The sequence below is a fragment of the Ranitomeya variabilis genome, chromosome 2, assembly GCF_051348905.1.
Source record: "Ranitomeya variabilis isolate aRanVar5 chromosome 2, aRanVar5.hap1, whole genome shotgun sequence".
Lineage (NCBI taxonomy): Eukaryota > Metazoa > Chordata > Amphibia > Anura > Dendrobatidae > Ranitomeya > Ranitomeya variabilis.
The window spans coordinates 262,729,245-262,757,234 of record NC_135233.1 but is presented as its reverse complement, the minus strand read 5'-3'; the positions used below and the strand labels follow the sequence as shown (position 1 = coordinate 262,757,234).

The 27,990-nt window shown below is 47.6% G+C and overlaps 1 protein-coding gene across 2 annotated transcripts; it reads left to right on the top strand.

Moving 5' to 3' along the window:
- Window positions 1-90: 90 nt before the first annotated feature.
- Window positions 91-27,943, top strand: WDR5 (WD repeat domain 5). Of its 2 annotated transcripts, none has more exons than XM_077284807.1 (14): window positions 91-300; window positions 4,893-5,035; window positions 18,861-18,969; window positions 19,364-19,437; window positions 19,674-19,763; window positions 21,058-21,147; window positions 21,914-21,997; window positions 23,115-23,170; window positions 23,818-23,864; window positions 24,053-24,128; window positions 24,484-24,517; window positions 25,089-25,163; window positions 25,249-25,336; window positions 26,356-27,943. In XM_077284807.1, exons 2-14 carry the CDS (start codon window positions 4,955-4,957, stop codon window positions 26,454-26,456), a joined length of 1,005 nt encoding a protein of 334 aa, XP_077140922.1. In that variant the 5' UTR covers window positions 91-300; window positions 4,893-4,954; the 3' UTR covers window positions 26,457-27,943. The 2 variants fall into 2 exon arrangements, with proteins under 2 accessions (XP_077140922.1, XP_077140923.1); XM_077284808.1 differs by lacking the exon at window positions 91-300 and adding an exon at window positions 364-387.
- Window positions 27,944-27,990: the final 47 nt, after the last annotated feature.

The window sequence follows — 27,990 nt, the reverse complement described above, 5'->3', positions numbered from 1 at the left end:
GCAACTGAAAGGACGCATGCGCAGAAACCGTTAATTATTCACACGAACTCCTCACCTGAATTTTTAGGAGCAGGCGCAGTATCTTTTCTCGTAGTCGGCCAAGTTCATACTGCGCATGCGTTCATCTTCCGCCTGCGCTCTGCGTCTGCGCACGGAAGATTACGGCAGATCTCACGCCTGCGCTTTGTGGCTGAATGTGTTGTACTGCGCATGTGTGTCTGTTCCTCCGTTCCCGGCCTGGCGCGCAGTCTCCTCGTTTTCAGCGTGCACGGCGTCAATGAGCTGAGGCCGAATAACCGGGTAAGCGGGGAAACGGAGCCGGAAACGTTGGATGTTTGTCCAGGGGGGGGGGAGCCCAGATAGAGCTCTGTGTACCGTATAAGCCAGGTCAATTCCTCGCCATGTATCCTGCGGCCCAAGTAGTAATGCTGAAATTTGCGCCCTCTGCTGGTATAATAGCACAGAGGTCCAGAGCTGTAACCCCGGGTCTGTGTGTCCTGTACTGTGCCCCTGGGGTTGTGTGTGTGTCCTGTACTGTGCCCCCCGGGGTTGGTGTGTGTGTGTGTCCTGTACTGTGCCCCCCGGGGTTGGTGTGTGTGTGTCCTGTACTGTGCCCCTGGGGTTGGTGTGTGTGTCCTGTACTGTGCCCCTGGGGTTGTGTGTGTCCTGTACTGTGCCCCTGGGGTTGTGTGTGTGTCCTGTACTGTGCCCCTGGGGTTGTGTGTGTCCTGTACTGTGCCCCCCGGGGTTGGTGTGTGTGTGTCCTGTACTGTGCCCCTGGGGTTGTGTGTGTCCTGTACTGTGCCCCTGGGGTTGTGTGTGTGTCCTGTACTGTGTCCCCGGGGTTGGTGTGTGTGTCCTGTACTGTGCCCCTGGGGTTGTGTGTGTGTGTCCTGTACTGTGCCCCCCGGGGTTGGTGTGTGTGTGTGTGTGTGTGTGTGTGTGTGTGTGTGTGTGTGTGTCCTGTACTGTGCCCCCCGGGGTTGGTGTGTGTGTGTGTGTCCTGTACTGTGCCCCCCGGGGTTGGTGTGTGTGTGTCCTGTACTGTGCCCCCCGGGGTTGGTGTGTGTGTGTCCTGTACTGTGCCCCCCGGGGTTGGTGTGTGTGTGTGTCCTGTACTGTGCCCCCCGGGGTTGGTGTGTGTGTGTGTCCTGTACTGTGCCCCCCGGGGTTGGTGTGTGTGTGTGTCCTGTACTGTGCCCCCCGGGGTTGGTGTGTGTGTGTGTCCTGTACTGTGCCCCCCGGGGTTGGTGTGTGTGTGTGTCCTGTACTGTGCCCCCCGGGGTTGGTGTGTGTGTGTCCTGTACTGTGCCCCCCGGGGTTGGTGTGTGTGTGTCCTGTACTGTGCCCCCCGGGGTTGGTGTGTGTGTGTCCTGTACTATGCCCCCTGGGGTTGTGTGTGTTTCCTGTACTATGCCCCCCAGGTTGGTGCGTGTCCCGTATTGTGCCCCCCCGGGGGTTGGGGTTGGTGCGTGTCCCGTGCTGTGCCCCCCCAGGGTTGGGGGTGTGTGAGGGCGTCTTGCACTGTGCCACCCGGGTTGATGTGTGAGTGTGTATTTCCTGCACTGTGCCACCCGGCTTGGTGTGTATGTGTGTCTCATACTGTGCTCCCCGGGGGTTTGTGTGTGTGTGTCGACCTGTGCCCCTGGGGGTTGGTGTGGCTCAGTGATTAGCACTGCAGCCTTGCAGCATTTGGTGTCTTGGGTTCAAATCCCACCAAGGACAACATCTGCAAAGAGTTTGTATGTTCTCCCCGTGTTTGCGTGGATTTCCCCCGGGTTCTCCGGTTTCCTCCCACATTCCAAAGACATACTGATAGGGAATTTAGAGTGTGAACCCCATCGGGGACAGTGATGATAATGTGTGCAAAACTGTAAAGCGCTGCGGAATATGTTAGCGCTATATAAAAATAAAGATTATTATTATTACCTGTGCTGTGCCCCCCCAGTTGGTATGTACAGTTCAGACCAAAAGTTTGGACACACCTTCTCATTTAAAGATTTTTCTGTATTTTCATGACTATGAAAACTGTACATTCACACTGAAGGCATCAAAACTATGAATTAACACGTGGAATTATATACTTAACAAAAAAGCGTGAAACAACTGAAATTATGTCTTATATTCTAGGTTCTTCAAAGTAGCCACATTTTGCTTTGATGACTGCTTTGCACTCTCTTGGCATTCTCTTGATGAGCTTCGAGAGGTAGTCACCGAAAATGGTCTTCCAACAATCTTGAAGGAGTTCCCAGAGATGCTTAGCACTTGTTGGCCCTTTTGCCTTCACTCTGCGGTCCAGCTCATCCCAAACTATTCTCGATTGGGTTCAGGTCTGGTGACTGTGGAGGCCAGGTCATCTGGTGTAGCACCCCATCACTCTCCTTCTTGGTCAAATAGCCCTTACACAGCTTGGAGGTGTGTTTGGGGTCATTGTCCAGTTGAAAAATAAATGATGGTCCAACTAAACGCAAGCCAGATGAAATAGCATGCCGCTGCAAGATGCTGCGGTAGCCATGCTGGTTCAGTATGCCTTCAATTTTGAATAAATCCCCAACAGTGTCACCAGCAAAGCACCCCCACACCATCACACCTCCTCCATGCTTCACGGTGGGAACCAGGCATGTAGAGTCCATCCGTTCACCTTTTCTGCGTTGCACAAAGACACGGTGGTTGGAACCAAAGATCTCAATTTTGGACTCATCAGACCAAAGCATAGATTTCCACTGGTCTAATGTCCATTCCTTGTGTTCTTTAGCCCAAACAAGTCTCTTCTGCTTGTTGCCTGTCCTTACCAGTGGTTTCCTAGCAGCTATTTTACTATTAAGGCCTGCTGCACAAAGTCTCCTCTTAACAGTTGTTGTAGAGATGTGTCTGCTGCTAGACCTCTGTGTGGCATTGACCTGGTCTGTAATCTGAGCTGCTGTTAACCTGCGATTTCTGAGGCTGGTGACTCGGATAAACTTGTCCTCAGAAGCAGAGGTGACTCTTGGTCTTCCTTTCCTGGGCAGTCCTCATGTGAGCCAGTTTCTTTGTAGCGCTTGATGGTTTTTGCCACTGCACTTGGGGACATTTTCAAAGTTTTCCCAATTTTTCGGACTGACTGACCTTCATTTCTTAAAGTAATGATGGCCACTCGTTTTTCTTTACTTAGCTGCTTTTTTTCTTGCATAATACAAATTCTAACAGTCTATTCAGTAGGACTATCAGCTGTGTATCCACCAGACTTCTGCTCAATACAACTGATGGTCCCAACCCCATTTATAAGGCAAGAAATCCCACTTATTAAACCTGACAGGGCACACCTGTGAAGTGAAAACCATTCCTGGTGACTCCCTCTTGAAGCTCATCAAGAGAATGCCAAGAGTGTGCAAAGCTGTCATCAAAGCAAAAGGCTACTTTGAAGAACCTAGAATATAAGACATATTTTCAGTTGTTTCACACTTTTTTAAGTATATAATTCCAAGTGTGTTAATTCATAGTTTTGATGCCTTCAGTGTGAATGTACAATTGTCAATCTTTAAATGAGAAGGTGTCCAAACTTTTGGTCTGTACTGTATGTGTGTGTGTGTGTCCCGTACTGTGCCCCCGGGTTGAGGGGTGTGTGTGTCCCGTACTGAGGGTGTGTGTACGTCCGTCCGTTTATGTCCTGTACTGTGTCCCGTACTGTAGCCCCTGGGTTGGGGTGTGTGTGTGTCTGTCCCGTATTGTAGCCCCCGGATTAGGGTGTGTGTTTGTCCCACACTGTGGACCCCGGGTTGGGGTGTGTGTCTTTGTCCCGTACTGTGTGTGCGTAGATCTGTACATCTGTACTTCCGTCCGTGTCCTGTACTGTGGACCCCGGGTTGGGGTGTGTGTTTGTCCCGTACTGTGTGTGCCTAGATCTGTACATCTGTACTTCCGTCCGTGTCCTGTACTGTGGACCCCAGGTTTGGGTGTGTGTTTGTCCCGTACTGTGTGTGTGTGTGTGTACATCTGTACTTCCGTCCGTGTCCTGTACTGCGGACCTGGGGTGTGTTGTTTGTCCTGTACTGTGTGTGTGTGAACATCTGTACTTCCGACTGTGTCCTGAACTGTGGACCCCGTGTTGGGGTGTGTGTTTGTCCCGTACTGTGGACCCCGGGTTGGGGTGTGTGTTTGTCCCGTACTGTGGACCCCGGGTTGGGGTGTGTGTTTGTCCCGTACTGTGTGTGTGTGTGTGTGTGTGTGTGTGTGTGTGTGTGTGTGTGAACATCTTTACTTCTGACTGTGTCCTGAACTGTGGACCCCGAGTTGGGGTGTATGTTTGTCCCGTACTGTGGACCCCGGATTAGGGTGTGTGTTTGTCCCATACTGTGGACCCCGGGTTGGCTTGATTGTCCCGTACTGTGTGTGTGTGTGTGTACATCTGTACTTCCTTCCGTGTCCTGTACTGTGTCCCGTATTGTAGCCCCCGGGTTGGGGGGTGTGTGTGTGTATCCCATACTGTGGCCCCCTGCGAGGTGTGTGTGTGTGTGTGTGTGTGTGTCCGCCTGTGTCCTGTACTGTGGCTCCCTCGGTTGGGGGGGGTGTGTCCCGTACTGTGGCGTCCTGCTGTGTGTGTACGTACATCCGATTATGTCCTGTACTGTGACCTCCGGGCTACAGCCTTGAAAAATACTTTGAAGTTTAAAATCTGAAAATAAAAAATAAGCAGCGTGTGCCTAAGATCTCAGACACCACATTCATTTTGCTGGGACAGTAAAACGTGTTTTTATGCTGGAAAGAATGTCCACAAAAATGCAGTGTGTGAACATGCCCTAAAACTCTTTCCTTCCTCTGTCGCCTTCTGTTGTTCTGGGTGTTCAGCTTGACGTGTATATGAACGTTTTCTGGGGTTTGTGGTGCTGATGGCCTCTTGTCCTTTTGTATCGCAGCAGTCTGCACGGACAGGGCTGACGTCTTCTGCATCACGTGACCCGCGTCCAGAAAATCCATCATGGCCACAGAAGAAAAGAAGCCAGAGACTGAAGCGTCTAAGACACAATCTACCCCATCATCCTCCAGCAACCAGAGCAAGGTCAGCCGCCCCTCTTTTGTACAACAGACCCACACTAGTTATATATGGGGGATGCAGATGCCGCAGATGTTTAGGGTGACTAACGATGACACTCGGGCACAGCTTATATGGGAAATCGTCATCCACCTCCTGACTCCCCCAGCAGTCAGACAGTCGCCATCACTTACACTGCGGGGAACCATATTTCTTACTTTCCTTGTGTTGATGACCATAAACCGATGTGAGGGGTAAAAAAAGATACAGGGATTATACAACACCTGACTTAAAAAATAAAAGATAAAAGAAGTTTAGAAAATAATTAAAATACGTAACGTGTTTCCAATCCCCAGCCCCTTTGAAGCATTAGTGACAGCTGGGTCTGCTACTATCTTGGTTGCAACTTTGGACTTTTAAATGGATTTTGACAGCTTTGATATTGTTCCCATCGTTAAAAGCGGCATGTGCTCTCTTTCCGGCCTTCCACTGTCTCTGCTCTGTCTGACAGCATGACACATTGATCAGCAGTCCCTGCAGGGAAGGTGTAACATAATGTCGGGAGACACTGCGCCTCTATGGGAGGTGAGAATTGTTGCATTTACATTACATGGAGGCCATGGCATTTCAGAAGGGGTTATCCAAATATTGGACAATTGCTTTATTAACAGAGACCTTTGGTTGTCAGTGGAAATGAGAAGTGACCTGATAACGAATGTGTGTGTGCAGAATAAAGCTTTATTCTTTACTTGGTGTACAGGTGATATACAAAAATACTGTACCAGTGAAAAGTTCAGACCCCTGTTAATGCAGTGCTTTTCCTTGTTAATGGAATGTGCACACTGTAGATTCAGACTGAAGGCAGCAAAACCAGAAAAGAGAACATGAAAACAAGGAGTAAAGAAACACATGTGCTACCTCAGATGCCTCCTATTACCAATGTCGCCTTTCCACTCGTCGTTCTGTGCAGCAGCTTCATCAGTTTGTCACCTGGAACAGTGGAACAGCTCCAATGAACAAGTCTCATCAAGAGTTCATTTGAAAGTCTTTGTGACCATCAGGTGTTTTGGAAAGGCAGTGATGGTGTACAGATCCATACAGTCCTATTCCACAACTGTTCTAAGCCAGAATATGGCAAGAAGCAAGAAATCAGATTACCGTATATACTCGAGTATAAGCCGAGATTTTCAGCCCATTTTTTGGGGCTGAAAGTCCCCCTCTCGGCTTACACTCGAGTCATACCCAGGGGTCGGCAGGGGAGCGGGGGCTGTCTAATTATACTCACCAACTCCTGGCGCGGTCCCTGCACGTCCCTGGCTTCCCCGGCGCCGGCAGCTTCTTCCTGTAGTGAGCGGTCACATGTTACCGCTCATTACAGTAATGAATATGCGGCTCCACCTCCCATAGAGGTGGAGCCGCATATTCATTACTGTAATGAGCGGTAACGGTGACGGCTCACTACAGGAAGAAGCTGCGGGGAAGCAGGGACTTCACAGCACCAGGAGCAGGTGAGTATAACGGGGAGAGGGAGCGCAGCGCTGCACCATATTCACCTGCTCCTCGTTCCGGGGCCGCTCCATCTTCAGCAGTGACGCTCAGGTCAGAGGGCGTGATGACGTGGTTAGTGCCACTCTGCTCTCTGACCTGAGCGTAACTACTGAAGATGGAGCGGCGCCGGAACGAGGAGCAGGGGAATAATGAAAGTGCCGGGGGCCTGAGCGACGGAGAGGTGAGTATGTGATTTTTTATTTTTTTATCGCAGCAACAGCAAATGGGGCAATTGTCTGTATGGTGCATCTAAGGGGCCATAACGTTTGTGGAGCACTATATGGAGCCATAACGTTTGTGTAGCACTATATGGGGCCATAACGTTTGTGCAGCACTATATGGGGCAACTGTCTGTATGGGGCCATAATCAACGATTGTGCAGCACTATATGGGGCAAGTGTCTATATGGGGCATCTTATGGGACCATAACGTTTGTGCAGCACTATATGGGGCAAGTGTCTGTATGGGGCCATAAGCAACGTTTGTGCAGCACTATATCGGGCAAATATCTTTATGGAGCATCTTATGGGGCCATAATCAACATTTGTGCAGCATTATATTGGGCAAATGTGACTATGAAGCATCTTATGGGGCCATTATTAACCTTTATGCATGATTATATGGGGCATATTTTAATATGGAGCATCTTATGGGGTCATCATGAACTGTATGGAACATTATATGGGGCTCCTGGTTCAATATGGATATTCAAAAACACTTAACCTACTGATGTCTCAATTAATTTCTCTGATCGCCCATGACGGCACCACGGAGAGAGGGGATCCGCCCACCAAGGACAGGAAACCTACGGATAAAAAGGCGGTACCACTCTCCTGCATCAGTTGGTTTCCTGTCCTTGATGGGAGACCTACGGACTTACCGAATCGACGTGGGCATTCCGGGGCCATCCAGTCCGGTTCAGGCAGCTGGGGTCCCTCTGCCTCGGCTGAGGTGGTGACCCGAAGCGCCACCGCGGGGGGCTAGTGGGCCTCTAGGGTGTGCGGGGGAGGTGACAAGGAGTTCGCGGTCACCTCCCCAGGTAAGATGCAGCAGGCAACATCCAGGGGGGTCCCTCTGTGGTTGCGGGAGGTGCGGCGCGGCCCTCCCCAAAAACATGCGTCAGTCTGCACACTGCACCGCCATCGGGCGTGCAGAGTCGCGCGGTAGGGACTGCATAGGACCGGGGGCGCCGGTCAGCAGCGCCATATCTGCACTCCCGGCGCCATCTTGCAAGTTCGGCGCATGCCCGGGATTAAGCTGGTCTCGCGAGGCGCCGGCGGGGCGCTCGTGCGGATACACGCTTCTGCGCAGGCGCCGCTGAAGCCCGACTGCGCAGGCGCCGGCGTTCGGCGCTTCTCGCCATCAGCTGGGCGCTACTGCGCAGGCGCGGATATATAAAAAAAAAAAAAAAAAAAGCGGCGCGAAGGCTTTAAATGAGGAAAGTTACTTCCTCCTAGCGGCTCTGCAATATATCAGCAGGAGCCTCAAAAAAAAGCTACTTGCGACTACACCAGAGTGCTGTCAAAGCAGTGACCGCAGACCAGCAGCAATATGAGCGACCCGGCATCTCCCTTGCCAGAATCACCTCCACCTATAGCATCGCCACAGCAGCAGCAGCAAAAAAGGCGACAGCAGCGCCAGGACACCAGCAAAGAACGCCAGAGGTCCCAACACAGTAAGGGGTCCAGTACGGCGTCGGGGAAAAAGCCAGAGGCGGAGAATCCCCAACCGGTATTTATGGGTCCTGGAGGTGGTAAGTGGATCTTCGTGAAAGTCAGAGACAGTAAGATTATTATTTGTCTCTTTTAGGGGAGGAAGAGCGTAGGCAAAACAAAGCATAAAATTTGTGCCATCTGTACAGAAGATCTTCCACCTGCCTGGGAGAAGACGCTGTGTAACGCTTGCATACAGCAGACAGTATCTGAAAGTCTGCCAGGGTTTGCAACCGACTTAAAAAACCTGATTAAGGAGCAAGTGGAAGACACCCTTAGATCCCTAAAGAAGGGGAAAAAACAGAGAAAGACCAGGGATAGGTCTCCGTTTCCGGCCTCAAAATCTGACAGCGACAGTGCGAGTTCAGTATCCTCCGACTCCTCCTCCTCCTCATCTGCATCATCCACTTCTTCCTCGGGGGGGCACAACTGTTTCCCACTAGAGGACACCGATGGCCTCATAAAGGCGGTGAGAAGTACTATGGGGTTAGTAGACTCCCACCCCAAAAAATCGGTACAAGACATCATGTTCGGGGGCCTAGAACAAAAAAAGAGGAGAGCTTTTCCACTTAATGATGCAATTGCAGCTTTAATTAAAAAAGAATGGAAAAAGCCCATGAAAAAGTCTCTCTTAACTCCCAAAAGGAAATACCCTTTTGAGGATGAATCCTGCTCCTTTTGGGAAAAAGCCCCCAAATTAGATGTGGCAATAGCTAAAGCATCAAAAAAATTCGCACTCCCGTTTGAAGACATGGGGGTACTAAAAGACCCTATGGACAAGAAGGCGGACGCCTTCCTCAAAGGCTCTTGGGAGGCAGCAGGGGGGGGCTTAAAACCTGCAGTAGCAGCGGCATGTACATCTCGCTCCCTAATGATTTGGCTAAATCAACTAGAGGGTCAATTAAAAGGGAAGACTTCCCAAGACTCGATACTGAATACTTTACCAGTAATGAGGGGAGCTGCGGCTTTCCTGGCTGACGCCTCGGCCGACTCAATCAGATTAGCCGCTAGGTCAGCAGCACTGGCTAATGGGGCCAGGCGCGCCCTCTGGCTTAAGAACTGGCCAGGCGACCTCCAAACTAAAACAAGACTGTGTACCATCCCCTGTGAAGGAGAATTCTTGTTTGGTTCCACTTTAGACGACATTTTAGAAAAAGCTGGGGACAAGAAAAAGTCCTTTCCTCCTCCTGGGCCTCCCCTCTTACCGGAAGCCCTTTCGGAACAAGAGGTTTTTCCGCAAAAACCCGGGAGAGGCCAAGGGAAATGGGAGGATAAGAGGAACAAAAACAAGGGGTTTATCTTTAATAAAAACCCCAATGATAACAAGAAACCTCCGCAATGAAGGTTCGCCCCAGGTGGGAGGGAGGCTGTCTCTCTTTCTCCCAGCCTGGGAAAAGATTACCTCCAGTCAATGGATACTGAACATCATAGAATCAGGACTGAGGTTAACATTCAAAAGATACCCTCGTCCCTCTTTTACGATGACATCTACAAAGTCTTCGGCAGAAGAGCAGCTGGCACTAGAAAGAGAAGTCATCGGGTTAGTAGAGAGTTCTCCTGGAGGTTCCCCCTCAAGAAAGAGGACAAGGATACTATTCCCCTCTATTTCTGAGAAGAAAACCAGACGGGTCTTTCAGAACCATCATAAATCTGAAAAGTCTAAACAACTACTTAGAGGTTCAGGCATTCAAAATGGAAACGATAAAGTCGTCTATCAAAATGCTGTTTCCTCAATGCTTCATGGTGGTCCTAGACCTAAAGGACGCATATTATCACGTCCCAATACACAAAGATCACCAAAGATTCCTCAGGATGGCGGTTCACATCAGAGGAGTCCTAAGTCACTTCCAGTTCTCAGCTCTGCCTTTTGGTCTAGCCATAGCCCCGAGGATTTTCACAAAACTGATTGCGGAGGTAATGGCTCACCTCAGGGAAGAAAATACCTTGATTGTACCATATCTGGACGATTTTTTGGTAATAGGCTCCTCCCCGCAGCATTGCGAGAATCAATTGGCAATTGTGATTCATTCCCTAAAAGAACTGGGCTGGCTAATAAACATAGAAAAATCCAGACTAATACCTTCTCAAGTTCAGGAGTACCTAGGTCTCACCCTAGACTCCATAAAAATGGAATGTCGGCTCCCGGAGAGCAAAATACAAAAAATAAAAAGTTTGGTATCAAGGGTTCAATCTCTCCCCTCCATAACACTCCGTCAGGGTATGTCCCTCCTAGGCTCCATGACCTCTTGCATCCCCGCAGTCCAGTGGGCCCAATTACATTCGAGAGACCTCCAATGGCAGATATTGTCAGAACAAACCCATCTAGGAGGGCATTTAGACGGGCGGTTAATTCTATCTCCTCGTACCAGCCACTCTCTGACATGGTGGAAGTCGCAGGAAAATCTTTCCCAGGGGGTCCCGTGGGTAATTCAGATCTCAAAAGTCCTAACTACGGACGCAAGCCCCTCAGGGTGGGGAGCTCATCCGGGCGATCTGGTAGCCCAAGGCACCTGGTCTCCGTCCCTAGCAGACAAATCCTCCAATATGAAGGAACTTCTTGCGGTCAAATTTGCCCTTCAGGAATTCTTGGAAGTCCTTCACTCTCATCACGTAAGAGTGATGTCGGACAACCGGGTGGTAGTATCTTACCTAAATCACCAGGGGGCACCCGTTCCAAAAATCTAATGGAAGTGACCAACTCAATCCTGCAAATAGCCGAGAGCAACCTCCTATCCCTAACAAGCCTACACATAAAAGGGGTAGACAACTACAAAGCGGACTTCCTCAGTCGGTCCAGCCTAAAACAGGGAGAATGGGAACTGAATCAGGCAATATTTACCCAGATCACAGAGAAATGGGGGGTTCCCAAAATAGATCTCTTTGCGAGCCATCTAAACAAAAAAGTAGCCTCCTTTTGCTCCCTATCATCTCTGGGGAACCCAGTAGTTGTGGACGCTTTCCTGATGTCTTGGGGTCATCATCTGCTCTATGCCTTTCCTCCTCTCATTCTGATTCCAGCAGTGCTGAGGAAGATTCGGGAGGACGGGGCGCTGGTTATCTTAATTGCCCCGTTCTGGCCGAAGAGACCTTGGTTCTCATGGATGAGGAAGATGTCAATATCCGACCCCTGGGTATTACCAGACCTTCAGGATCTATTGTCGCAGGGCCCAGTCTGTCATCCACGGGTCAAGAACTTGCACTTGACAGCTTGGCTCTTGAAAGGAAGCTGCTAAAAGACAGGGGGTTCTCCCCAGGGTTAATCTCAACCTTGTTACAAAGTAGGAAGCCAGTTACAACGAAACAATATGGCAAGATATGGAAAAAGTTTCTGTCTTCATCAGGTGCAAAAATAGGGAAAGAAATTCCCCTTAATTCCATATTAGAGTTCCTACAAAATGGGTTGGAGATGGGGCTGGCCACTAGTACCCTGAAAGTTCACGTGGCAGCATTGGGAGCCCTATTCAATTTTGATTTAGCTTCAAATAGGTGGGCCGCTAGATTCATAAGAGCAGCAGGAAGATCAAGGCCTCTTCCGGTAAAAATCGTTCCTCAATGGGACTTAAACTTAGTCCTTAAAGCCCTGACCAGTCCACCATTCGAACCATTACACGAAGCTTCAATAAAAAACCTATCTCTCAAAACCGCTCTGTTAGTCGCCCTCACTTCTGCCCGTAGAGTCAGCGACTTACAGGCTCTTTCGGCTAACCCTCCTTACACACAATTTCTAGAGGATAGGGTCATTTTAAAAACAGACCCAGCATATCTCCCGAAAGTGGCATCAAAGTTTCACAGGTCTCAAGAGATTTCTCTCCCTTCCTTCTGTCCCAACCCTGTAAACAAGAAGGAACAAACATTACATACACTAGATGTACGAAGATGTCTCTTACGCTACCTAGAAGTCACTAAGGAGAGTAGGGAGGATGCCTCTCTGTTTGTGTGTTTCCAGGGTCCCCGGAAGGGGAAAAAAGCATAGAAAGCCACCATAGCAAGATGGATTACGGATGCCATCAGTCTTTCATACTCGGCAAGTGGGATGTCCGTTCCCGGGGAGGTTAAGGCTCACTCGACAAGGGCAGTGGCATCTTCCTGGGCGGAGAAGGCCGAAGTTCCCATAGACCAGATATGTAGAGCTGCTACCTGGTCCTCACCATCTACATTCTATAGGCACTATAGATTGGACCTAATCTCCTCTTCGGACCTTACCTTCGGTAAAAGGGTTCTGGAAGCGGTGGTCCCTCCCTGAATGTACTATCTATGCAATTCTCTCCGTGGTGCCGTCATGGGCGATCAGAGAAAAATATAGTTCTTACCGATAACGGTATTTCTCTGAGCCCATGACGGCACCCGTACATTCCCTCCCTTCACTTATGGGTGCTCACATTAAATAGTGCCATAGTTTATTCATAGTTTGTTCATAGTTTTTAAAATCACGCGGTATCTCGTTATGCTAAACAGTTAAAGCTAACAAATGTTTTAGTAGTCTCCCATCATTCTCTATGTAAAACAACTGACGCAGGAGAGTGGTACCGCCTTTTTATCCGTAGGTTTCCTGTCCTTGGTGGGCGGATCCCCTCTCTCCGTGGTGCCGTCATGGGCTCAAGAAATACCGTTATCGGTAAGAACTATATTTTTTACTTTTATTGGTATCTATTTTTACTTTTGACATTTACCGGTAGCTGCTGCATTTCCCACCCTAGGCTTATATTCGTGTGGAGAAACTGGGTCAGTGGGTGCTCTCGTCTGCTGGCCCGGCTGTCTTTAGCAAGACTGCATGGACCACGGCTCATACCACTGAACACCCGCTCTATCTCCCCATGGGCAATACACTACACAGACAACACAGGGTTAAGGTAAAACAGTGTGGCAATACTTTATTGAACCACAACACACAATAGCAAACAGAACAATCACACCATGGCTGAAATTGTATGGTTACATGGGCGCATATAAAATATCACTGCGTCTCCACGTAGGTCCAGTATGACACGATGTCAGAGCTCCCAGGGTCACATGGGCGCATATAAAAGATCACTGCGTCTCCACGTAGTTCCAGTATGACATGATGTCAGAGCTCCCAGGGTCGCTACTCCATCTGTGGATGAACGCACAGAGAAGGGATAACGACAAACATAGGGAGATGACCAAGAACTGTCCATAGAGTCCATACAAGGTCCAAAGCCAGTTGACATGATGTCAGAGCTCCCAGGGTCGCTACTCCATCCGTGGATGAACGCACAGAGAAGGGGTAACGACAAGCATAGGGAGATGACCAAGAACTGTCCATAGAGTCCATACAAGGTCCAAAGCCAGTTGACACGAGAGTCACCACCTGGCTTATCTTACCATCTGCATGGAACCAGGCGACCAGCGGGTCCCAACCCTGGCTTTCTCCAAACATATCCATGGTTCAGAGATTGTCACTGGATCAGATCTATGTCCTTCCAACCGGAGCCAAAAACCCCTGGGTTGTTTCCTGTAGAATCATAGATCAGTGTCCCTCGTGATGGGGCCATGATGAATTGGCTGCAGTCCTTTCTCTTGTCTGTTGGGTGGTTTGCAGAATGTCTGGCTGATAGCTCTGTGTCACTTCAAACTCTCAGGATGTGAACTCTGAGTCATTTTATACCCAAGGCATGTAAGCTGTTTTTAGAATTACCCAGGGTCTTTAGGCTGAGTCACACATAACGATATCGTTAACGATATCGTTGCAACGTCACGCTTTTGGTGACGTAGCAACGATCCCGCTAACGATCTCGTTATGTGTGACAGCGACCAACGATCAGGCCCCTGCTGGGAGATCGTTGGTCGATGGGGATGATCAGGACCATTTTTTGGTCGCTGATCACCCGCTGTCACCCGCTGGATCGGCGTGTGTGACGCCGATCCAGCGATGTGTTCACTTGTAACCAGGGTAAATATCGGGTTACTAAGCGCAGGGCTGTGCTTAGTAACCCGATATTTACCCTGGTTACCATTGTAAAAGTTAAAAAAAACCACACTACATACTCACATTCTGATGTCTGTCACGTCCCCCGACGTCCACAGGGTTAAAACTGCTTTCGGCAGGAGCGCTGGTAATGCACGCGCTGCTGCCGAGAGCTTCCCTGCACTGACTATGTCAGCGCCGGCCGTAAAGCGGAGCACAGCTGTGACGTCACCGCTGTTACTGCCGGCGATGAACCCTGTGGACGCCGGCAGGGGACGTGACAGACATCAGAATGTGAGTATGTAGTGTTTTGGTTTTTTTTTTACTTTTACAATGGTAACCAGGGTAAATATCGGGTTACTAAGCGCGGCCCTGCACTTAGTAACCTGTTGTTTACCCTGGTTACCCGGGTGCTGCAGGGGACTTCGGCATCGTTGAAGACAGTTTCAACGATGCCGAAGTCGTTCCCCTGATCGTTGGTCGCTGGAGAGAGCTGTCTGTGTGACAGCTCCCCAGCGACCACACAACGACTTTCCAACGATCACGGCCAGGTCGTATCGCTGGTCGTGATCGTTGGTAAGTCGTTTAGTGTAAAGGTACCGTCACACTAAACTACTTACCAACGATCACGACCAGCGATCGTGATCGTTGGTAAGTCGTTGTGTTGTCGCTGGGGAGCTGTCACACAGACAGCTCTCTCCAGCGACCAACGATCAGGGGAAAGACTTCGGCATCGTTGAAACTGTCTTCAACGATGCCGAAGTCCCCCTGCAGCACCCGGGTAACCAGGGTAAACATCGGGTTACTAAGTGCAGGTCCGCGCTTAGTAACCCGATATTTACCCTGGTTACCATTGTAAAAGTAAAAAAAAAAACACTACATACTCACCTTCTGAAGTCTGTCACGTCCCCCGGCGTCCACGCGCTGCTGCAGAGAGCTTCCCTGCACTGAATGTATCAGCGGCGCCGGCAGTAACAGGGGTGACGTCACCGCTGTGCTCTGCTTTACGGCTGGCGCTGACACAGTGCAGGGAAAGCTCTCTGCAGCAGCGCGTGGACGCCGGGGGACGTGACAGACTTCAGAAGGTGAGTATGTAGTGTTTTTTTTTTTTTTTACTTTTACAATGGTAACCAGGGTAAATATCAGGTTACTAAGCGCGGCCCTGCACTTAGTAACCCGATATTTACCCTGGTTACAAGTGAACACATCGGTGTCACACACACCGATCCAGCGATGACAGCGGGTGATCTGATGACGAAATAAAGTTCTGGACTTCTAGCTCCGACCAGCGATATCACAGCAGGATCCAGATCGCTGCTGCGTGTCAAACACAACGAGATCACTATCCAGGACGCTGCAACGTCACGGATCGTTGTCAAGTTGCTCAGTGTGAAGGTACCTTTAGGCTAAGTTCACACGTTATATACTAGCGAAAGAAAGAGGAGCATGGATACTCAACTTTGTAAGAAAATACTAAATTTTATTTGAGGATAGAATAAATATATCATACAGACAGAATAAAACAGCATGACAGAATACATAAAAAAATTCCAGCATGCGGACAGGAGGAAAAACAACCAGTACACTGGGGGATAGGGCACACTACCAAATACGACCTGGGTAAGTCTGAAATAGTTCAAAAAAGGACCTATATGCTTTCCATAAGAAAAAGTCTCAGAGGGAACAACGCCCTCTATACATAATAAGCATACATGTCCCAATATAACTAGTATCATGTGACCAGTAAGAACTTACCCATTATAGATAGCGGTCTGTGTGTTGCCTTCCCACGACCCCTGACGCGCGTTTCGCACGATGGCTTTTTCAAAGGGGAGGTGACCCACACAGACAGCTCTCTCCAGCGACCAACGATCAGGGAAACGACTTCGGCATCGTTGAAACTGTCTTCAACTATGCCGAAGTCCCCCTGCAGCACCCGGGTAACCAGGGTAAACCTCGGGTTACGAAGTGCGGGGCCGCGCTTAGTAACCCGATATTTACCCTGGTTACCATTGTAAAAGTAAAAAAAAAAAAAAAAAAACAGTACATACTCACATTCTGATGTCTGTCACGTCCCCCGCCGGCGTCCACAGGGTTAAAACTGCTTTCGGCAGGAGTGCTGGTAATGCACGCGCTGCTGCCAAGAGCTTCCCTGCACTGAATGTGTCAGCGCCGGCAGTAACAGCGATGACTAGGGTTGAGCGACCTTTAGTTTTTTAGGGTCGAGTCGGCCGACCACCGTGAAAAGTCGGGTTTCGGCTGAAACACGAAACCCAATGAAGGATTTTTTGTTTCTTTTTTCTTCTCTCTCTCTCTCTCTCTGTCTCTCTCTGTCTGTCTCTCTCTCTCTCTCTCTGACGTCACCACTGTGCTCTGCTTTACAGCCGGCGCTGACACAGTCAGTGCAGGGAAGCTCTCGGCAGCAGTGCATGCATTACCAGCGCTCCTGCCGAAAGCAGTTTTAACCCTGTGGACGTCGGGGGACGTGACAGACATCAGAATGTGAGTATGTACTGTTTTTTTTTTTTTTTTACTTTTACAATGGTAACCAGGGTAAATATCGGGTTACTAAGCACGGCCCTGCGCTTAGTAACCCGATATTTACCCTGGTTACAAGTGAACACATCGCTGGATCGGCGTCACACACACCGATCCAGCGGGTATCAGCGACCAAAAAATGGTCCTGATCATTCCCATTGACCAACGATCTCCCAGCAGGGGCCTGATCGTTGGTCGCTGTCACACATAACGAGATCGTTAGCGGGATCGTTGCTACGTCACCAAAAGCGTGACGTTGCAACGATATCGTTATGTGTGACTCAGCCTTTACACAGTATGTTAGATAGTATATCAGTGGGCAAGTCTGTCTTCTTGACCCACCAGACATAAACACTTAAATTCACAAGCCAATATACAGCTAAAAAGCCAGTTCTTTTGTTTTTGCAAAACATGGTTGTCAGGGAAATTAAGATACAATCTGGTTTCTTCACAGTCGGCTTATACTCGGGTCGGCTTATACTCGAGTATATACGGTACATAATTACGTTAAGAGCTGAAGGTCAGTAATCTGGAAAACTGCTAGAACCTTTGAACTTCAAGTGCAGTCATGAAAACCATCAAATCACTATGGTAAAGCCAGCTCTCGTAAAAACTGCCCCAGGTAAGAAAGACCAAGAATTATCTCTGCGATATCTCTGCTGCAGAGGATAAGTTCATCAGGTGCCAGCCTCATAACCACTGACAGCACTTCAGATAACAGCTTCTAAATGGTGCAGAGATATCACGTAGCCGACGCATCTCATCACCAACTGTCCAGAAGAGTATGCGAGAAGTGACCTTTATGGTCAAATTGGTGCAAAGAAGCTGCTACCAAGGACCAGGAACAGGAAAAAGAGACTTTTATGGACTGAGGAACACAAAGACAGGACATTAGATGAGTGGAAATCTGCATTGTGCTCTCGAGTCAAAATGTGAGATTTTTTTTTTTGTACCAGCATCCATGTCTTTTTTAGATGAGGAAAAGAGTGATGGAGGTCTGCCGGTGATGCTGGTGGTAATTTATTCCAAATTTATGGAACATAACCTAACATGTCCACCGCAGTGTTCTGCAGCAACTTCCACTCATCTGCACTGCTTTAAGTGGGTCCATCATTTGTGTAACAGGACAAACGCCACCAAGCCCCAGCAGGTGATGTGAGAAAGAGGATGGAGCCTTCGTCAGATGACATGGCATTCACAATCGCCGTCCTCAGACCTATGGAGCTGGTCTGGGATGAGCTTGACGCAGAGTGAAGACAGAGCAGCCAACAAGCGCTCAGCCTCTGGAAATCCTGCAGGACAGCTAGAGCCATTCTAGGTGATGACATGAAGCTGCCAGAGAGAATGACGGGGAGGGCACAGCGGCCATAAGAATAACCGGGGGGTGTGGAGTACTGTGGTGAATATGGAAGATGGCTCAGAGGATGTCCCAATAATAAAACTTAACTTTTAATGATAAATATAAAACCAGACAAACAACTTATGAATAACCAAAAAAGTGCTCATGTGAACCAGTGCTCAAAAGATAAAAATTGGTTGGATCTCACCAAGCAGCAGAGTAATATGCCTCTCCAATAGTAGCGGGCATGTAATCACAGTGGTGCGTCTCTCTATCCTCGGTTGAGGGTCCGCTGTTCAAACATAAGGATTGGGGGTAGGGTGATTTCTCTCCTTCCCTGTTAAACCCATTCAAACTCCAGTCCTTACAAGGACAGGCCCCAAGTGGTCCCTAACTATGGACCCCACCAACAATTGGACAAACTTGAAATTTCTCCCAACGCGTTTCATATCCAATAGTGGAGACTCATCAGGGGAGCACAGTTGTCAACAAGGCATTAATAACAGTCCAATACAAAGTCCATTGGTAGGCAGAGCCCTGCAATGGCTAGGTGCCCACAGGCCACAATCGGCCGTCCTTATTAACGGTATAGATCCCTTGGTGAATACAAGGTGAAACATATTTTATTCCGCCTTGTTTTCATATGTCCTTTGTAATTTTGCTGCCTTCAGTTTGAATGCAATGTACACATTAGATTGGAGTTGTGTGTGTAAACCTCCCCAAATCCCATGATTTTCCTCTGATCTCGCTTGATTCTTGTGATCTCACTTCTTAACTTTTTTGTTTCAGCCTGCTCCCGTGAAGCCGAATTATACTCTGAAGTTCACACTCGCGGGTCACACCAAGGCCGTGTCGTCTGTGAAGTTCAGTCCCAACGGAGAGTGGCTGGCGAGCTCATGTAAGGATGTGATGGTGTGGAGGCTCTCGGTACTGCCGGGCCTCGGGGTGCCCAATTTTTAGAGGAGATTCCCCCTTCCCCTTTGGCTGATCCCTGTGTCAGAGGAACAATCAGATTCCATCTTTGATTTTTCAGGTGCTTTTTTTTTTTTTTTGAAAGTGCAGTAACTGCTCATAATGGAGGAGCGGGATTTCTCCTGAGTGAATGTTGTGTGGCCCATGGATTGGCAGGTGGAGGAGTCCCGGAGGCTATGTGCCCCGGCCTGATCCCGCTGATAACATAGAGCAGGGGTAGCACACGATACAGTAGCCACAGCAAGTCACTATCTCACGATCTGATCCTCTCGGACTCTGATCTTATGTGCCCTGATTTTATGTTTATTTCTCCCGTTTAGCGGCTGATAAATTGATTAAGATCTGGGGTGCGTATGACGGCAAATTTGAGAAGACGATATCTGGACACAAGCTGGTAAGTGGCCTTCATTCTCGTCTATTCCTGTGAGCAGATGACTTACCATTTTAATATAGACTTCTAGAATCCAGTGTCCCAGGGGCCACTTTCATATACTCAGACATCATGTGATTGGCCTCTTGTTCCTGCCAGACACACAATTACAGGGTCCGTTCCCCGGAGGACTCCATGACTTTTTCACCAGATTTATTGTTGTGCCATTAACCCATCTGACATGTCTGTGACTCTTGCAGGGAATCTCAGATGTTGCTTGGTCCTCCGACTCCAATCTCCTTGTCTCTGCCTCGGATGACAAAACGCTGAAGATTTGGGATGTCAGCTCGGTGCGTTCCTGCTTTGTATTCTGGTCAATGAGGGTTATGTATTTGTGTCCTAGCTGTCACCAGTGGCACATACACGTCTCCCCCTCCATTCATTATCTATCGGGCTGCCGAGCGTTGCCCTTTGCTTGTTTTTTTTTTCCCTGCACCCTTGCATATAATGAATGGAGCAGCAGTCTGACATCTGCACTGCTGCTGTATTTTAAAGGGATAAACGTGTCCCCTCTTTGCCGATGTGGTCCCAACTCCCAAACTGAATTGTCACTAGAGTTTGTGCGAATAGATTTACTCGTCTCAGTCCATTTGCCACAACAGTGAGTGATTGCTGAACAGTAGCAAGAGAACAGACTATCACCTGACATCATCTGTGGCTCTTCTTTTGATTAGCCGGCCTGAAAGCAACATCATGTGCGTCACGCTGCAATAATGACATCTTGCCACGCCAGCTAATTAAAAGTAGAGCCGCGGATGGCGTCAGGTAAAAGGCGGTTTTCCTGCTCCTGCCCAGCGACCACTGTCGTGGCTAATGTACTAGGATGTTTGGACCGATTTTCACTACCTCGGGTTCTCTCCTATATTGTCGATATGCAATATTTTATCCCCACTAAACACCCCCTCCCGATCTGTAGATTTCCTATCTGATCTTGGGTCCCGTCAGCTCCACTTTCAGTTTGTGCTCAACGCAGAAAAGCCTTCCCAGTGTTAGCACGTCAGTCGAGCTGTATGTACAAGGGACTGGCTGACTGGGTCATTTCAGTAGCTTAGCCAGCATCCTTCACCATCTAGCCTGATGACTGATAAGGGGGCTGGCTTGGCTATTGGAATAAGCTGTTAGCTGGCCCCTTTCACAAGCAGCTCTGGTAATATGCCGACAGAGGACCTTCTCACAGCACAGAGCCAGGAGTGACCGATCCTGAGATCTTTAGGTAAAGAAATCGTTGAAATTAAATGTTTATAAAGTGTTCTCTATTACAAAAAATCTAAGATTTTTTTTGGAACCGGACAACCCTTTAAGAGAAAGCTGGTAGACTACAAAAAGTTACGCCATTACACCCTGCACAGGGGTTTAATCCAAGCAGGTGACATTTAACGCTTGTATAGTAAAATAGCTGGGCCCGCCGTAAGTTGTCCTGGTCAGTTGACAGGTATGGGCTAAGTTCTGGTGGCTGCACAATGGCTTCCCTTCCGTGCGGTCAGTACAATTTTCTGTGCTTTTTCCATATTCATTATGATGTGGGATCCGTTTTCTATGATTTTCGGCACCTCATTAATTCATCACCTTTTTTTTTTTTTTTAGGGGAAATGTCTGAAGACGTTAAAGGGTCACAGTAACTACGTGTTCTGCTGCAATTTTAACCCACAGTCCAACCTCATAGTGTCCGGATCAGTAAGTGCTGCCATTGACTTCTTATGTTGGTTCATTGTCGCTACGATGTCCGGATCCCTCTGGTTATGAGACTGCGATATGTGGTCAGTACAACCTGGTGCTTTCCAGCAATTACTCGCAGGAGCTCCTGTCATCCTGGAGATACGCCCGCTGTTACTACTAAGGATTGTGCAGGTCATTGCTTTCCTTTAAAGGTCTGGTTCATGATTTGCACAATATGTAAAAAAATAAATAAAACCTTCTCGCCTCCCGCATCGTTGCTGTTGCATTGATGATGGTGATGGCTCTCCTGGTTCTCATGTGACCTTGGCTGCTGCGCTTACATGGCGTCACATTCGGTGATGAGCTGCAGTAGTCTTCACACCTCCCTCAGAAGAAACCTGAATGTTTCAGCAAAGAGGCTCATCCGCAGCTGCTGATCATCACACAATGTGCAGGCCCAGTATCAACACTACTGGAACCATGCAAGGGTGATGGTTTATATTTTCCACATTCACCTATTGCATCTGAGGTGCTGTGGAAGTTGTGGACAAGCCCTATAATATGCACATGTCCGGTAAATGTTCAGGGATGATCTGCTCCGTTGCGGCAGAGGTCGGACACATGGCCTGTGTCTGCAGTCAGATCTTGAAGATTATTTAGATGGGATTTCTCCAACTTTCGCAGTGACTGCTGGGAACTGTAGTTTTTTAGTAGGTGGAGGCTAGGAATCCACATTGTGTATGCATCTTCTGATCGAGTGATCTTTTATTTTGTTTTCCTCCAGTTTGATGAAAGTGTCAGAATATGGGACGTAAAGACCGGGAAATGTCTGAAGACGTTGCCTGCGCACTCTGACCCCGTTTCTGCTGTAAGATTTAACCAATTGTGTGTTCTATACACGTACCGTTATCTTGTCCCCGATGTAGGATAGGGATCGCATGGCACATTACATACACCATGATTCTCAGCAGTGATGAGTTTATGGAAACCACCGGCAACTTTCACTGTTGGAAACTCCCTTACACAATGTATCACCCCCATTATCCAGTCTAATCGCTCTATCTATAATGTATCACTCCCATCATCCCTGCCCGATTGTGATGACCTCCTTATTGTGGCAGTAGTAGGTGTCGGGTAATGAGCGGCCTCTCTCCTGATTTGTGGTTATTTTGCGCTCCATTATAATGGCAGGTATCAGGTTTCCTTCTCTCTGGGGGGTAGTTGTCTGCTGAGAATACCCAGGTAACAATTGACATCTGTCAAGTTTTTATTTTTAAACAAACACCTATATGGAAAAAAAAATATACCAGAAATAGAAAATAAATATTAACCATACAGTGAATACTATAACTAGGTAATGCAAGTTAGCAACCAACAGATAGAGGAAAAACAAAGAAAACACTATTTAATGATGCAATAAATAAATACCAAAAACATGTAAATTCCTTGATGAGATATAGTGCAAGAAATGTTGCCTTGTTATTATTAAGATAAATAATGATGTAGGTACAAAGCAAGACAATGAAATATACATAAGAAAAAAAGAAATGATAAAAATCAATAGAATAAATACATCATGATGGTATAAGTGTATACTAGTAGCCTCTGCAATTCAAAACATAAGGCTATACATGAGGAAACCTAGACAACTATCTGATGGAAATAATGCGTAACGACAACATGTTACCAAACAAGATGACACACCGCTGCCCCACACACCACTCCAATGCACGTTTCGCTCTCACTTCGTCAGAGAGCCTCCTTGATTTTTTTTATTCTGTATCTGTTGGTTGCTACTTATAATTTGCCAATTGATTTGACATATCCTGCCCTCATCATACAATGTTTTATATTTTGTTTCTCTTTTTTGTGATCATGTTTTATCCTCTATTTTGTTGTGTAATCATGTTTTTACATTTATTAATAAAGTATTATATTTGTATCAGTGTTCTTTGAATACTAAGTTTTTATTTTTACCTCTCCAGGTGCATTTCAATCGTGACGGTTCCCTGATCGTCTCCAGTAGTTATGACGGCCTGTGGTGAGTGGACATTCTGCATTCTGTGGGTATAAGGTAGTTACTTAGCAGTGGCTGTACACTCCTCTTAGGGATGATGACCTAACTTTCCCAGGATCCTGCAATGTTCGATTGCTTGGTACTGTAGTGATACATCCCCACTTATTATAGGGAAGGTTTATGATTCAGGTCACTTAGGTCTCAGATTCCTGAAGCATAAATCTGCTGAGTGAATATCCTGAGACTATGTTCTCATGGCTTCTTTTGAGTAAATCTGCTCCAAAATACTCAAAACACCTTGAAAGCTCTCCCAATGTAGTCTTATGTGAATTCTACCTTTTTATATGGGGATTTTTTTTATTTTACTCCTGAAAATGCTTTAAAAAAAAATTGCTGGTTGGGGTAAAAAGTTCATGTTACCCATAAGAGACTGATCCTGGTGGAATCTGCTTCAATTTAAGGGCTGCAAACAACCCTCCATGTGAATATAGCCTTACAGCCTGGCCAATATGAGAATTCTCTAGAGTCTGGGAAAGGAACGGTGTAATGGAGCGTTCCTAAAAACGGAGTGCTCTGACATTGCTAAGTATCAAGCCTCCACCCCAGAAGATAACACTGGGCAATTTCTAAGGACTGTCAGTAATCATTTTTACACTTATTATTTTTTTTAGCCGGATTTGGGACACCGCATCAGGCCAGTGCCTAAAAACGCTGATTGGTAAGTCTTGGTGAATCTTCCTTGGACATAGAGTGGCAAATGCCACTCTATCAGTTGCTCCTCAGCACTCGTACATGTGAGCCTGCTCTCTCAGTGGTTGCTCCTGGTCACATAGTGGCAGTTTGTAGCCTACGGCGAAGAAGCGTTGTGTAATGTGGTCACAGCTCGTGTCTTCTGTCATTCTACAGATGATGATAACCCTCCTGTGTCTTTCGTGAAGTTTTCTCCAAACGGCAAATACATCCTAGCGGCCACTTTAGACAAGTGAGTACAGATATATAATAAAGTTTTTCTAGTTTTTTTTTTTTTTAAGTTTCTTTTCACAAGATCTGTTTGCTGTCTGTGAATGGAACAACTGATTGATTTTAGTGTAGGAAATCTGGACAAGAAAGAGAATTGTTTTGCCTTGTCTGCACTAATTCACTTTGACAAACCCTCAGCTGTAAATTCGGGAGTTGTCTAACTTGTGCACATGGATGCATTTTGGGGTCCAACAACCGTTCCTGTGCTGCTGTGTAGTCGCCTCTTGGCTCCCGGCCGGTGCCCCTCCACTTGTCACATGACTATCGCAGGACTGTTCCCAGTGCTGCTCTGACGCTTTGTGTTTTCTTGTTTGCAGCACGCTGAAGTTGTGGGATTACAGTAAAGGGAAGGTAGGTTCATAACTTCATGTCACGTGTAAGTTGTCTTTGGTGCTGTTAACTCAGCCTCATGTGCTTTTTGTAACGCTACACCACGGCCCCGGCTGCTTAGTGCACATCAATTAACGTCCTCGTATTATAACCTGCGCTGATTAACACGCGCCATCGACATCCCCATCGCTTAATCTGCTATTCTCCAGGTGTCTCCCTTCCTCGGGGGAGCAGCTATTGAAACTGTTCATCAGTCTTGCACCCCTAATTTCACGCTAATTAGCAGAGCGGACCCTTCTTGCAGACTCTGTAATAAGCCAGCCTGTTATAGTAAAAGCGCAGGATGACAGTCTGCAGCGTAGCCTCTTGTGTGCTTCCCCTTTTACCAGGACTAATTATTGCCCGCAAAGTCTATGGCAATGTTGGTCTACTACTCCTGTATATGGATAATGGGGGTGGTAGTGTGTGGTCATGTTTAGCCGCTGACTTTTTTTGTGGCCTGAGTCCTAGCTGAAGTACCTGACCTGACTGCCGCCATCTGGATCTGCTTTCCATATAGTGTCACTAACTGCAGTGTCATTATCACCCCCAGTGCCTGAAAACGTACACGTGTCACAAGAACGAGAAATACTGCATCTTCGCCAATTTCTCCGTGACCGGCGGCAAGGTATGTCCGGCACTAACCAAATCCACGTTTTATCGTTGTCTCAGGCGACTGCTTGTACAATTTACTTTGTTGTTTTGTGTTCCAGTGGATTGTGTCTGGGTCAGAAGATAATCTGGTGTATATCTGGAACCTCCAGACCAAGGAGATTGTGCAGAAATTACAGGGACACACGGGTAAGAGATGCCGAAATGTGGGAGGAAAGGATGGCAGAATGTCATTGACCCCGTGCTGGGACAAAAAGCTGAAACTTTTACTAAGGCTACTTTCACACTAGCGTCGTGCACTGCATGTCGCTATGCGACGTTGCAGCGCACCGACGCAAGCAGTGAAAGCGCCGCACAACGGGGGCATCGGATGCAGTTTTCCAACGCATCCGCTGCCCCTTTGTGAGAGGCGGAGTTCCGGACGCGCATGCGCGGTCGGAAATGCTGCAGACGACGCACCAAAAAACGTTACATGCAACGTTTTTTGGTGGCGACGGTCCGACGCAGCATGACGGTTGCGACGTGTGGCAATGCGTCGCTAATGCAAGTCAATGGAGAAAAACGCACCCTGCAAGCACTTTTGCAGGATACGTTTTTTCTACAAAACGACGCATAGCGACGTGCAGTGCACGACGCTAGTGCGAAAGTAGCCTAAGCTGGGATACCTGACTGTGGCATAAATTGTAACAAAAGAATGGATTTGCGCTGTGCACAAAGAAAATTGTAACTTTTCTCATTATTTTTTAATACTTTCACATTTAATTACGACTGTGGTCTCCTAGTTTTATTGACAGTTAATGGGGAAAAAAGGTTGAAAATAGCAAGACGTTTGGCTCAAAGGTCCTCCTGCCCGGCAGTTAGAGACGTAGATTTATTAAACCCGTGAACCTCTTAATTTGGTGCAGATGGATCCAAGCATCTTTCTTAGACTGGTGGGAAATACCTGTGCCGTGGTAATGGCGGCCATATCATTTCTCACCTCTGCTTGGTGTAAACGAATAGAAGCTATTTTATTACAACACTCCTTCTAACCTTGGGACAAATGGAATAATATTTATAATATTAGATTGTCATCTCCTGGGATCAGATTTGGATTGTGTTAGGTATTGACTTAAGGTTCCAGTGCTCAGTAATGATGGGAGTTATCCTCTGTGCCAGGTTTGGTTCTGGCGGTTAGCTCAGTAATCACTTTTCCTTCTGTCTTTCAGATGTCGTCATTTCCACCGCCTGCCACCCAACAGAAAACATCATCGCGTCTGCAGCGCTAGAGAATGACAAGACCATCAAACTGTGGAAGAGCGATTGCTAAGCCCCCCATGTTGTTAGACTGTGTCATTAGGGGGTGCAGCGGAGGGAGAACGTTTTATCCTTCAGCACCACGAACAATGATAATGATCTTACAGACCTCGCAGCCTCAGCTCTGCTTTTTTTTTCTTTGCCCTCTTTGGCGGTAATTCACCAGATTTTTTTTTTTTTCCAGTTTTTCCTTCGGTCACATTAAAAACAATGAGGATGCAATGTGAAGGCCCCCACCCTGCCCCAAAATATCATTGTTTCTTGGTTGTTTTCCAGTATTGGCTCACATCTGCATGCAGCTCTTGTGTACACCAATGTACAATCTGTATTATGCCCCCAAGGCCTAACTTGTCTTATGCACCAGCCATAGCTGCGCTCTCAGCCATTGCCATGGTCGTGCCAGACGCACCATTTATTGGATGAGATCCTTCTAGGAGCAGTGAGATAACAGGACAGGAACAGGTATTAACACTACAGCAGTGCAGACACTGAACCAGCAGGGGACCTCAGCGTGCTCCCCCAACCATCGCTTTACTTGTGACTGCAGCTTTGGATGTGAATAGAGTATAAGTTAAAATGTTGTCGTTAGCGCAGTTTCTGGGCATTATACGTCAGATTCCCATTGTGCGCCTAGTCATCACCCGTAATCCTCAGCTGTTATTGGGGGTCACGTCCCCTCCACTGTGCGTCCATTGAGGCTGTGCGCGTCTTGCCTTTTTCCACCTCAGTTTACTCTGCTTTTATATCAGTTTTATGATCATTTTATTTGTGACCAAAACGAGGGGCAAACGCCCAGATTTCCTCCTCGCCATCGCCGATCCCCCTCCTGCCTATGGTTGTATAGTTCTGTGTTTACCTGTGTTCTGTAGGATCGACCACTGGGAAAATCTGCAGCCCCCTCCAATCCCCAGCAGTCATCACAGTATTCTTATACCAGCCCTGATTTAATCCTGTTTACAGGTGAGGGTTTGTTACAGTGTATCAGCTTAGCTATCTGCTCCCTGATTCCTACATACACTGTAACAATCCCTCAGCTGTTTGTCAGAACTAGGTCTGAGTGCTTGTCTGCCTCTGGATATAGCAAGAATGGTTACAAGTATTGAAAGCAGCAAGCAGAGATCTTGCCTGAAGAATGGAATGAGCGGACGATGACGCTGCCATCACATCAGGCCGACTTATCCCTTCAGTCTCTGTGGCTCTTCCCTTTTCCTTCATCTTCTTTTGCTGGATTGAAGGTGAGAACAGGTGGGCAACAGGGCAACCATCGATTGTAACAAAAAAAAAAAAGTTCATTGTAAAAAAAATAAGTTAAAAAAACAGCCGCAGTTTTTGTATTTTGGAAATTCATAGAATTGTATCGCTTATGGCATCAGTCTGTATTTACTTCAGTTTTTTTTTTTTTAATATATATATTTTTGTCAATTTTTGTTTTTTGTTTATTTTTTTCCTGATTGCATACAGAACCATAAGCTGTAATAAAGAGGTGGGTTTTTACGTGAATGCGGCGTGCTGTGTCCTTCCTGCTGCCGTCCGCTGTGTGCAACCCT

Excerpts from the sequence above, each read along its gene's own strand:
- WDR5 (XM_077284807.1), top strand. The coding sequence starts at position 4,955 with ATGGCCACAGAAGAAAAGAAGCCAGAGACTGAAGCGTCTAAGACACAA. Across the intron at positions 18,970-19,363 it reads AGAGTGGCTGGCGAGCTCAT|CGGCTGATAAATTGATTAAG; the intron begins GTAAGGATGTGA and ends TCTCCCGTTTAG. Across the intron at positions 21,148-21,913 it reads ACCTCATAGTGTCCGGATCA|TTTGATGAAAGTGTCAGAAT; the intron begins GTAAGTGCTGCC and ends GTTTTCCTCCAG.